This window comes from Eptatretus burgeri, chromosome 14 (genome assembly GCF_056783735.1).
Source record: "Eptatretus burgeri isolate ZD-2024b chromosome 14, Ebu_testis_v1, whole genome shotgun sequence".
NCBI lineage: Eukaryota > Metazoa > Chordata > Myxini > Myxiniformes > Myxinidae > Eptatretus > Eptatretus burgeri.
Window position 1 is genome coordinate 57,387,265 of NC_140974.1, and position 13,200 is coordinate 57,400,464.

General features: G+C 43.8%; 1 protein-coding gene across 7 annotated transcripts in view; it reads left to right on the forward strand.

Moving 5' to 3' along the window:
* Positions 1 to 13,200, forward strand: part of LOC147013304 (RB1-inducible coiled-coil protein 1-like) — a 126,080-nt gene that overhangs the window by 45,970 nt on the left and 66,910 nt on the right. For all 7 annotated transcript variants that reach the window (XM_085855010.1, XM_085855012.1, XM_085855009.1 and 4 more), the window contains exons 11-14: positions 5,313 to 5,394; positions 5,621 to 5,685; positions 5,815 to 5,918; positions 6,125 to 6,215. In XM_085855010.1, coding sequence (XP_085711136.1) covers positions 5,313 to 5,394; positions 5,621 to 5,685; positions 5,815 to 5,918; positions 6,125 to 6,215 — 342 coding nt within the window. The remainder of the gene's footprint in view (positions 1 to 5,312; positions 5,395 to 5,620; positions 5,686 to 5,814; positions 5,919 to 6,124; positions 6,216 to 13,200) is intronic.

Consider the following 13,200-nt stretch of genomic DNA (forward strand, 5'->3'; position numbering starts at 1 on the left):
GTACGCACACCCACAGAGAGTCCCTTTACAGATCCAAATCTACCCATATGTACCTCTACCTTGTAGCAACTGCCCACTGTACATCCCGATCAGGACGCAAACTGTACCGCTATCGACTGTAAGGTGCTCAGCAACTGGTTTAAGCACTCAAGCAAGCACTCCAATGAAATGGTTGATAAGGAACGGCTGGCTTGGCAAGCAATAGCCATCTCATTGATGATGGTACTTGCTCCCCCCCTTCCCCCCCTCCCCCCCAAAAAAATCCACTTTCTGTACATTCCTTAATCTTTTCTTCACTCAACATAATCGTCCGAACAGCAGAAAAAGTTAAGCTTTTAATGCTTTGCTTAAATAAATACACTTGGTTATAAAATCGCAAATTTGTTTAAATTCTCAGATGTCACTCCAGATTTCGAGTTATTTCGTCTACGTGATCAATCCTCCAAACTCAAATTATATTTAGATTATGCACTTTAATTAGTCTGTGAGAGTAGATCATGGAAAATCTCATCATGTAATGCATGAAATCGCTCCAAGCTCCTAATTTGAAAACTATAGCACTTACCAAAACGATGTAGACAGCGATTCGTAGGTATGTTGATGAGGCATTCGATGATATGATTGAGGAAAGTGGAACCCCCCCCCCCCATTTTGGGCACTTTATCGTCAATAAAATGTTGCGGCCTGTTTCAAGTCATGACATTGTTGAGAAGGCTGAACAAAACAGCGAATTAAGACCCTGGGGTGTTTTAATTAACCCAAATACCCAGTTTTCATTCATGCACCACCTTGGAGTTCCTTACACTAGGTTCCCACTGTTGTGCGATCCGTTACGAATGCCACGATTGGCCATTCGTAGCTGATCATGGAATTTCTCTGAAATTTCAGGTTTGGATACGAGGTGATGCGAGTCGATATGTTCTGATACGATTTGTTGCACTCGGATGCGATCTGTTCACGATTTGTCAATTTCAGGTGTCACGGTCTGATCTTCCATTCAGATACGATCACATACATTCCGATAGGATTGTTTCGATTGAGTCCACGATTGGGTCTCAATCTGACATGATCATCACGATCGGGTTCCCCAAATTGGGACGATCTGGTACGTGCAGATACGTTCCGATACGTTCATCAAGAACTGATGCGCTCCGTTACGATAGGATACGATTGTGGTCGCGATGTCTTTCACGATCATGATCGAGGGTGATCACGATTTGAGCTACGACTGGACCCCGACGGGTATATATACAGCCCAACTGACGATGGACTTCATTGTTTCTTGAACTTTTACAGAGTTGAGAACGCATCTCAACAGAGTGTGGTGTTTGTCTTGTCTAAGATCGATCCCGATCACCACGATTTGGAAGCACGATTAGATGCGATCTGTCGCGCATTGTTACGATGCAATACTATCTGATACGATCCTGATTGACAATTGATCGTGTTGATTGAAGAAAAATTTTGAACCGTTCAAAAATTTTCTACAATTGCCAAGACTGACCTCAAGATCTGATAGGATCACCACGATTAGACCACAATTTCAATCGTGCCGCGCATCGTGCTAGTGGGAACAGACTTTTAGTAAGCATGCAAAGTTTGGGGCCACTAGGTTTAATGGTTTTGGAGTTTTCCCAAGCAAAAAGGTATGTCGTTTGTCATTTCTTTCTTGTCGTAATTCTCTGCAGACTACTGCAGTAGGGCCTGTTATCAACTATAGTATATGAGAGTACAACTCTCAAATGTAGCATTTTCTCACATCTCAACTGTAGCAGTACAACTGTAGCATTTTTCTTGGGAGAGGAGACACACACACTGAATGATGGACAAACATACTGACGTTTATTATTACGGATGCTCGTTTAGGATTGTGGCAGAACTTGATGGCAAAGGGTGACAGGACAAACAGAGGACAGATGAGCAGGTGAATTAGGGGGAGGGGGGATGTGGGATGACAATGTCAGCAAGAATAGAGAGCGGGAGAGAGTTGCGGTCAGACAAAGAGTGAGTGAGAACCGAAACACTCATGGATAAATGTGGGGTATAAAATGATGGTTACTGATGTGGGTTTTAGTGGACGAAAGTTGGATCTCTGCATGCACATTTGCTGTGCATGTCCTCTACCGATGTGATATTTTCTCAGTCCAAAAAGGGCATAACTCTGTGCAAAATTGATGAAATGCCCTGAAACTGAAACATGTTCTGTAACTTATAATAAAGCCATGTACCAAGTTTTAGTTGAGCATGTTAAAGGGTATGTGAAAAAGTCTAAAAAACCACAAGGAAGACGGATGGACAGACAGACTGAGAGCAAACCTATAATCCCCTCTGGTGAAACCGGTAGGGGACGAATAATGTGTATATAATGGAGCAAGCGTATGTAATGATGTATATCCACTGTTTACCCATCGGTTGGCAGCTGACCTGACGTCACCCATAAAATACCCAAATGACGCCGAGGATCCAAAGTACCGCAAAGACCCTAAAAGGCCTAAAAGACCCTGAAGACCCCAAAAATGGCCCGAAGGACTGAAAATACCCCAAAGACTCAAAAGACAGAAACGACCCCGAGGACCAAAAAGACCCCGAGGAACCCAAACACCCAAAAGACACCGAGTACCAAAAATACCCCAAGGACCCCAAAAACTTCAATACCCAAAAGACTCAATGGGAGTATCTGAGACCCATGGAAATTCTGCATCTATCTATAATTCCAGCAGTGTGTGTGTGTGTGTGTGTGTGTGTGTGTGTGTGTGTGTGTGTGTGTGTGTGTGTGTGTGTGTGTGTGTGTGTGTGTGTGTGTGTGTGTGTGTGTGTGTGTGTGTGTGTGTGTGTGTGTGTGTGTGTGTGTGTGTCTGTCTGTTTGTCTGTCTGTTTGTCTGTCTGTTTGTCTGTCTGTCTGTCTGTCTGTCTATCTGTTTGCGACCGCCGTTTCTCGACGACCGCCGGTCCGATCTGATTGAAACTTGCCAGGAATATTGCCGGGGCCCCGCGGATGTGCCTTTTCGAGGTTTGATATCAATCGGACGAACGGTTCCCAAGTTACGGCCATTTATCTGTCGACCAATGACAAGACACGGTGCTATGACGTCACGAATGATGTCACAATGTTTACTTATTTTTACACGATTGACGTCATAATTCTTCTTCGTTTGGTATGATGTCACAATCGACGCTGGGGACCTGAGTATATGCCTTTTCAAGGTTTGATATTAATCGGACAAGCGGTGCCCAAGTTATGGCCATTTATTTACCAAACCAATGACAGGACACGGTGCTATGACGTCACGAATGACGTCACAATTAAAGTTAATTTATTTATTTGTTTTTTTTTTGTGAATACATTTACAGAGAGAGGGGCGAGAGAGAGGGAGGGTGAGAGAGAGAGGGGCGTCACAATTCAAGAGAGGGGGAGAGAGGATGGGGCGAGAGAGGGGGGGTGAGAGAGAGGCGAGAGAGGAGGGGTAAGACTTGGGGGGAGAGAGGGGGAAGCGAGGAGGGGGGGGAGAGAGAGGGTGCGTCACAATTCTTCTTCGTTTGATATGACGTCACAATTGACGCTGGGGACCTGAGTATGTTTCCCAGGTGTTTCCCAAGTTATGGCCATTTATGATACGGTTGGTCCGATCTAATTGAAAAAATGCCCCAATCCAGTCGTCGTTGACGAGAGTGAAGGAACGAAGCTGCACATACTGGCATGCCTCACCCACGAGAGAGGGTACTGGCACGAGAGAGGGGAAGAGAGGAGGGGGCGAGTGAGGAGGGGTAAAAAAATTCCCCAATCCAGTCGTCGTTTACGCACCTACGGGCCTGCACTGGTAATGTAAAATGAGACTTTAAGTCCCTAAACCCCCCCTTCCCCCCCCCACACACACACACACACACACACACGCACGCATGCACAATCCAAAGTCCTCAACTCCCCTCCCATCTCTGTCCTCTCTCTACTCTCCCCCCACCACCACACCCAAACTCTGTGCTCCCCTCCCCCTTTCTTCAAGTCCTCAACCCCCCCCCCAAAACCCTCAAAAGCCTTGATCCCAACTCTGTCCCCTCTCTGCTCTCCCCTCAAGCCTACTCGGTCATCCCCTCCCCACTTCTTTCTCAAGTCTTCAATTGCCCCAAATCCCAAGCACTCAACCCCCTTTCCAACCCGAAGTCCTCAACCCCCCCCCACCAAGTCTCAATCTCCCTCTTCCAACTCCATGCACCCTCACCCCCAACTCTCTGTCCTCCCCTCCCCATTTCTTCCGGTTCTTAACGTTACCCAAATTACACAGGGAAGTTTCGCGCATAAGAAGGCCATTCTGCCTATCATGCCTGTGTTGTTCCTGTCCCTGTTTGTTTAGAACAATGTTAAAAGTAAATAAAGACAGAACATTAAATTCATCATCACTCCCCCTTTCTTCCCTTATCCTCACTATATAATTCATGGATAGGTGTTTGTGTGTTTTTGTTTGTCGTGCTACTACTTCTACAGTTGTGGGCCGATTACATCCAGACTTTCTACATAGGATCAGCATGACCCCATTTAGTGTAAGGATGTTTTTATTTTTGCTGGTGGCCTTGTGGGGAGGGGGAGTGGACACAAATTCTCCTTGTAAATGTGTCGTGTAGCGCCGCCTCCAGGTGGGGGAGGGTATTACAAGTCGCCTCCATTTACAGTACAGAACAGTACAGTATTCCTGTCCCCATGTTTTTCAGTGCAGTGAGGTGTTTTGAATAAAGTCAGTCGGTATGTTTTTGCTTATAACACATAACTTCATGGGTTTTTTTATTTCTTTTTTTGCCGATGCACCGCCAAAATAAAGGTATGTGTCAGAAGAGCGTGTTCCATGCTTTGAACAAGATCGCACATAGGGCGGGTACTCTGCTCGTAATAATTATTACACAAGTTGCTTTACAAGGAACATAAATGTAGGATGAGGCCATTAGGCCCATCAAGCCTGTGCAGTGGTTGCCTACCCATGTTATTTTTGCCTGTGCTTTATCTTTTTCAATGCTGAGCATCGCGCAAGGAAGCAACACGTACCATTTTTTAATTTCTTGGTTTGACTCAGCCGGGGGCGGGTTTGACGTGCCGACGGCCCAGACTCGGAGCAGACGCTCTAACCATGACACCACCGAGTCTGGTGAGATGAATACAAATGGTTCTCATAATGACGATGTGCATGGACATATCGTGACTGGGATGAAAAAGCGAAGTTATTGAATGAGTTTGGGAATGGATCCAAAGAATCAGCCATGAGTTGGCGATACCTGTTTGTTTCACAATCATCTGTATGAGTCCTTTTCCTGTGACTTGTGTGTAGTGGGCAGAAGCACTGGTAAAGGATGGGAAGCATGTTTACGATGCGGAGAAGGCCAAAAGACAAAGTTTTTCTCGTCTTTTTGGTGAGCAACATCTTTAAATTTAAACCTGTTCTCTAAAGTTTTCATTCTTTTATCTTCAGGTTACGTGACACCGCAGCGTAAGAAGCACAACCTTTTTTCCTGTTGTTCAGCTTCACTGGGAAGCTGCAGTGCATGTATTGCCTTTTTGTACCTGGCTGATAATGGTATCGTAAATTTGAATTGTGAGGTTTATTTGTTCAACATGTTCTCCCCCCTACCACCCAAGGAAAATACTTCCTGTGTGACCGGCTCTTTAAAGGATTGCAGTCGTGGCCTTCGTCATCATTCTGTGTGAGTCCAAATACATATTAGTTTGAATGATTTATGACACTTGTAGCAGCACCGTGCTCACGATTGTAGCCCACAATTGTTCTGCACACATTTACACCCACTAATCCCCGTGGCATGTATCATGGATAGACCCGTAGTCCAAGGAAATTTGACGAGGATTTGCCATTGGTGACCGAGGCTGACCTGCTGTTTCTGCAGCACCATTGCCCTCCAGAAGTGCTTCCGTACATCAGGTATACTTTTTGCTCTCTGATCATAAAGCTACATTTCAAATGTCACCGGAGTTGTTTTGTTTTAATTTTTCTGCTCCAAGAGCTTTCATCAAATAAAAATTAGAGTTCCAAGAGCTTAGTTGGAAGCCACTCATTTGTTCATGTGCTCTTGTCTCTCTCTCTCTCTCTCTCTGTGCGTGCTTGCGTTGCCACTCTCTCATTTACAGAATTCCATCGATGTTGGATATAGATGTACCAACTAGTCCCCAGCATGTGTTGCCAGATGTTGGTGTCACCAGCACAGGAGTTGATTCCCAGGTAAGCATTGTATAAAAGGCATTCAATTGTCGTGATTTGGCTCTGCAATCTTCCCAAAGCTTCCAGGTTAAAGGCATGAATGGGGAGTGGGTTTTGTACATTTTGTCTCCATTATTAGAGAATGGTAAGTTCATTCAGAGAAAGTTAATGAAAACTTTAGAAAGTCATTTGGATGCTGTCAAGTTTGCATATTGATATGTTCTTTCCTTTGCATTGACAATTGTGAATATGTTGATGAACAGGAGGTACTAATAATTTTTTTTTTATGTTGGGCGTTCAAAATGTTATACTGTTTAGTCTAAGATTTGCCAAAAAAATGATATTGTTACAGCACCGTGGTTCAGGGGTGACTATAAGGGTGCTCCTCGGACCCTATCCCTGGCCTCTGAGTCTGAGGCCGCCAGCCACGGATAACTCCGCAGTCCAACGGGTTGCTAGGCAACCGCGGACGCCGATTGAAGCCACCAAAACTAGCAGGGTTCTCACACTTTAATTACTGCGTTACCTTACTGGTGGTTTGGTGGTCCCAATTGGGGAACTGTGCCCTCAACATCCACCTGTCTACTTAATATTTACAGCCGAGCAAACCGTGGGTGAATGTTGGCTCTCGGTTGGAGCAAATTTGTGGGGTAGAACGTCCCGTCTATCTATTTGTACACACTATGTCTATTCGTACACATTGAGGAAAGAACAATCAAGCAGGTTTGAAATATGTCGACAACACAGCAAGCATTTGTTCACAGTCAAGCAAAGCAATGATTATATTAAGCACACATTTACAAAGCACATAGGAATCAATCGGCACATCTAACAATGAAACGCACAACACAACAGAACAGTGATTAATCCCCTTCGCACTTATTGAGCCCCTTCTGCAGTCTTACTTATGCTACAACACAGTACCAGTACATGCACATCATCAGAAATATTCTGGGAAATGAACAGAGCAAGAAGAAGAAAGAAGCATAGCGAGACTTGGTTGAGAACAGGTAGGCCTGTGCCAATCCCAAAGTGGCAGGGTAGAAATGGAAGGAATGGAAGGCAGAGGTGTGTGTGGATGCGATATGAAATGAGGAACGGCGTATGCAGTGTAGGCTTTGAGGAAAGGTGTGAGGTGCGAATGAGAGCCTCGCCCTGATGGGTTAGGAGGCCAATCGTTGATAGCTATTTTGAATCGTGACCACTCTTTTGTGCGTCTCATGTAGCCGAATAAGGGGTTCTTAGAGAAAGAAAGGAAAGATCGTGTAAGTCAGTAATGGAGCTATTATCACGCGCCAAGGACCTCGTGGCGGCCCCGTGCTTGTCTCGCCACAACGCAGTTCGCTCAACGCAGCTTGTCTTGGCTTCGCGCACTCGTCCCAGCCCCAGTGCAACTTGTTCCGGCAGGCGATTCCTCGTGGTTTGATCATGGCAGGTAGTTTCCTTCTCTTCGGGTCCTCAGAACATTCTCACAGCCAGGAACGGTTCTCGGGTCTTGCCTTTTAAGCTTCCCGGGCCAGGCGGGGCCACTGGAGGGCAGAGTTCATGCGATGCGGAGTTACTGGGAGCAAAGGCCACGCTCTGCCATTTGACCCTCCGCGTCGCATCCCCATTGCCATCACAACTGCCTCCAAGGAGAGTGCGACAAACTCCGCCCACAGCTCCCGAAGAAATCGTACTCCAAACCGCAGTGCCTTTGTTGCTTGACATTGCACTTCCTTCGCTGTTCTTGCCATTGTGCTGTGGTTATATTTGGAATGTGTGTCGTGCTGTGTGGAAGGTGCAGGAAAGATGAAAGGGAGGAATTTGGAGGGATTTACAGATTGATTTACTTTAAATAATGGATTTCTGTAACCAGTACGGGGTGTGAAAAGCAATGATGAAGCGGTGCGGTGAATATAGTTTGTTGGGAGTGAAATGGTGAGTAATGCGAACGGGCTATGGGTTAATGGATTGATGGATTGGAAAATGGATGGAGAGAAGATTGAGAGTGTGAGAATTACTTGAAGGGGAAAGATCGACCTAAACCCACACAACACATTTGTCCCCCATCCCCCTGTACAATGGGTAGTGAATCTATCCAAGTACACAGAGTACTGAAATAACGAATTCTGGAAGATCCTACGTGTTCATGAATGCCCTCCCTGGGGTGCGGTTCCACAAATATATATATATATATATATATATATATATATATATATATATATATATATATATATGTACACACACTCTGATAGGATATGCAAGACGACCGGAGATGAGCTCCCAAGATGCTGAGTGAAGGTGTTCCGCATGTGCAGTGCACTGCAGTTGTGTTTAGTTTGTGCGCGTTCAGTTTTGAGGGGAATTTGCTTACACTGGAGGGCGATTCCTTAGCTAAAAATCCACAGTAAATCAATCCATCCATCCATTCGAACCATACTCTGTACAGAGCATCAGTGCTGTCGAAGCAGTCTCCTGGGCTGTTGGGCACAATCCTGGACGGGTCGCCACTCCGACGCAGGATACTCGAATGGCTCATTTATCCCAGCACGCTGGTACTCACAGTAAATACGCATTAAAAATAAGTTTTCATAAATTATGAGGGTGGGTTTCAGTAAGAGAAGAAAGAATGAAGATGATTTAGAAATCTGCTGGCATGCTTAAATCTTAAACTTAACTCATCACAGGTAAGTAGACTCATTCAAACAAAATAATAGACAGGATGGATGAGGTAGAGGTTTTTGTGGGATGTCGAGAGGCGCAACGTGGGTGCACAAGTCGGGCTCTGCACTCGTTTGGGACGCTACTGCTGCCGTCTAGAAGAGACGAGAAGGGCATTCGGTGGAGCGCATACCTCCGCCACATAATGCCTGATCCATGATAACATATCGGGCCCAATACATATTTGAAATATCATGCTTCATGTCGTTTTTGGCCCTATCAATGGTGAAGAATCGCTTTAAAAATCAAATAAACCTCGTATTCGGATTCGGATTCAGATCCTCACCAAAATTGAATCTATTCTTCCTTGTCACACACCCAACATGTCCACCAAGTTTCGTCCGAATCCATCCACAACTTTTTGAGATATTGTTTTGTTGCCGGGTCTCGGTGACGAGCACGACCGCGAGGGGGAGCAGTAAAGTCGGCTCCACCGAACACCGAGAATTTAGGTCGTACCTTTCAGATAAATCCGATAGGTCACGGGTCCCTTATCGGACCGAAGATCGCCAATAGGTCGACCACGTGGGGTCGGGTCAATTGCCAATGTCAATATACCTAATTACCCACGGCGTCAAACTACCGGGGAAATTCACCCTCGGCAGGATCTGCGCAATCCGGGCCGTTACCGAGCCGGATCCGAGTCTTACCCCGAGCGGAGAGTACCAGAACCCTGCCGGCCAATTGCACGATTACGGCAACAATGAGGTCTGCTAATTCCCGTTCGCAGTGCTGCAAACCAATGATAGAAAGGACAAGGAGGAGCTGGGACATTCAACAAGAGGGGATATATTTACAATGGGGGGAAGGGAAGCACACAAAGAGCAGAGCTAACTGAATAAAAGGCAGGCAATGTACAATGAGCAAAATAAAACACTTGCACAATTCGACTTGAAGACGGGCCCGCACACAGACACACACCCCCCCAAAAAAATGATGGCCGCGGCCTTTATTGATACCCCCAGCTCGGAGGGAAGGTGAGCTGGAGGTAAGGATGCTAGCTTGGACCTTACCGCCTCGTGCAGCCCTTGACTATCCGGCTCGGCGGGACTCCAACCCGCAACTCGATGCCGCTGCAAGCACCGGGTACGGAGGGCAGCGTCGAGCTCCAGCACGCTCCTCCAGCACGCGACGAGACAGCAAGCGCCAGCAGACAAGACAGGCAAGGGATTTTATGCTCTCAGGTCAATTTGATATTTGTGCATGCACAAATATTTTTTGTTTTTTGTGCTTTTGTGCATGCAAATTTTTTTTTTTTGTGCATGCACAAAATTTGTCGACGAGCTCAGCGTACTACGACGTATGCCAGCGTGCTTCAGCGTGCTCTTAACGTATACAAAACTTACCCATAACGTATTCGACGTGTGCCAGCATATTCGCCAAATTCTTCATACGTCGGCATGCGCTGGCTAAAACGTCAAGGTGTGACAGCGGCTTAATATTCATAATGGTGATCTGCTAGATATTCACAATGGCAGTCTGCTTATTATTCGTAATCTTAAAAGTCACAAGTGCAGTTTACCTAATATTCAAAATAAAAGCTTACTAATATTCTTAACGGTGATCTTCTTAATATTCATAATCTTAAAAGTCACAAGGGCAGTTTACCTAATATTCAAAATAAAAGCTTACTAATATTCTTAACGGTGATCTTCTTAATATTCATAATCTTAAAAGTCACAAGGGCAGTTTACCTAATATTCAAAATAAAACATTGCTAATATTCATAATGGTGATCTGCTTGATATTCACAACGACAGTCTGCTTAATATTCATAATCTTAATATTCGCAACGGCAGTCTGCTTATTCTTCAGAATCTTAATATTCATAATGGCAGTCTGTTTAATATTCACAATTGCAGTTTGCTTTATATTTATAATCTTAATATTCATAACGGTAGTCTACTTAATATTCATCATCGTAATATTCATCGAGCTATAATTCCAGCAATCTCTGTGCGTCTGTGTGTGTGTGTCTGTGACCGCTGTTTCTCGACAACCACTGGTCCGATCTAATTGAAACTTGCTAGGTATATTGCTGGGGACCTGAGGATGTGCGTTTTCAAGGTTTGATATTAATCGGACAAGTGCTTCCCACGTTATGGCCATTTATTTACCAACCAATGACAGGACACGTTGCTGCGTAGGTGTGGCCGATGGGGAAGAGATCCTCAGCCTCGTTCCCCATGACGGGTTACAACGTACGGACTTCCGGATAGTAATGACTTACTGTATTCTAATAATTTCTCGATTTCTTATGCACATTTATAGATAAACACAATGCCCCAATCCAGTTGTCGTTTACTTTTACGTCGTTGAAAGTTTTTTTTTTTTTTCGTACGGCCACACAAGAGTGAAGGAACGTCCTGTGTGGTTGTTGAGGAAGGTAAACGTGATTTTAATTTGGATTTTAATTAACTCTGTGTGTGTAAGTATCACAGCAGTTGTTACTTCAATGCAAGCGATAATTCGTGGAATGCATGTGAACATTCCGTACGGGCACGCACTACTTCTGGATAGTGATGACTTACTGTATTCTAATAATTTCTCGATTTCTTATGCGCATTTATAGATAAACACAATGCCCCAATCCAGTCATTGCTTACGCGAGTAAAGGAAATGGCCTGTGTGGTTGTGTTGAAAGTTTTTTTTATTTTTTGTTTGGCACGTACGGCCACGCACGTACGGCCACACACATACGGGCATGCGAGAGCGAAGGAACGGCCTGTGTGGTTGTTTCTGGCAAGCGGTTTGAAAGTTGTTTTGTTGGCACATACGGCCACGCACGTACGGGCACGTACTAGTAATGTTAATGTTCACAACGGCAATCTGCTTCATATTCAGAATCTTAATATTCATAATGGCAGTCTGCTTAATATTCATAATCTGAATATTTTCAATGGCAGTCTGCTTCATATTAATAATCTTCTTAATACTCATAATGGCAGTCTGCTGAATATTCACAATGGACGTTTGCTTAATATTAATAATGTTAATATTCATAATGGCAATCTGCTTAATATTCATAATCTTAATATTCATAACTGCAGTCTGCTTAATATTCATATTGTCAATATTCATAATGGTAGTCTGCTATATAGTCATAATCTTAATATTCATAAGGGCAGTCGACTTGATATTCATAACAGCAGTCTACTTATTATTCATAATGTCAATATTCATAACGGCAGTCCGCTTAATATTCATAATGCTAGTCTGCTATATATTCATAATCTTAATATTCATAACGGCAGTCTGCTTGATATTCATAATCTCAATATTCATAATCTTAACATTGACAATGGCAGTTTACTTGGTATTCGTAATCTTCTTCATATTCATAATGGCAGTCTGCTTAATATTCAGAACACATGTCTGCTTAATATTCTTAACGGAAGTCTGCTTTTATTTGTAGCAAAATGACTCATTTTAAGTCTGCAATTTGAGAGTGCTTGATAAACACATTGGAAGGACCTGTGCCCATATGTTTTCATTAGAAATTCTATCAAATTGTAATTTGCAACATCTCTCATTTCCACTTTTTAATATCAGTGTATTTATTTCAGCATGTTTAGAATTTCTTTGATATTTGAATTGCAAATTAGGTATGTTTGACTTTTGGAATAAGCTTTGACTTTGAACTGACTTTCGGTTGGACTGTTGGCGTTACCATCTGACTCCCAGACTCATGATGTGGGGAACCCGGGTTCAAATCCCATTTATTATTTGTATGTTCTTAGGATTCATGCAAAAGTACATTGGTCTCTACCCATGTCAGTCCTGTGTGTAATTGTCATACAACTCTTTCCATGAGCCTTCGATCACTTTACAAAACCAATTAAAATAAAAGTGCAAACAAAATGGAAAATGTTAGTTGTTGAAGCTTTGTCATGCATGTTGGTGTCATGGCTTTCTTGTGCAAAACTTTTCATTTTTTCTGGATCTATTTGCATAAGAATGGAGGCACATCATATCTTGTGGTTCATATTGATCAAGTAACACCACCAAGTTATTGGCATTTGTCGACACAACTTCATCATTCGAAAATACATGAGGAGCATTCAAAGTGTTCTAGTATTGAGATACGCTCAATCGTTCAAGAAACCCGAACATTTCTTTGTCTTTAATATTGTCACGGCTGTGGAAATTCGCATTACACCATAAAGGGCCCTCAGGTGAGATATCTTCATAGGTACATGTGTAGTTAGCCCAAACCCGTTGTATAGAGGGAATTTATGTGATTCATCCGGGCTGCGACGCTTTGAGTTAGCCATTTTTTCTTTTCTGTCGTTATTTTGAACCA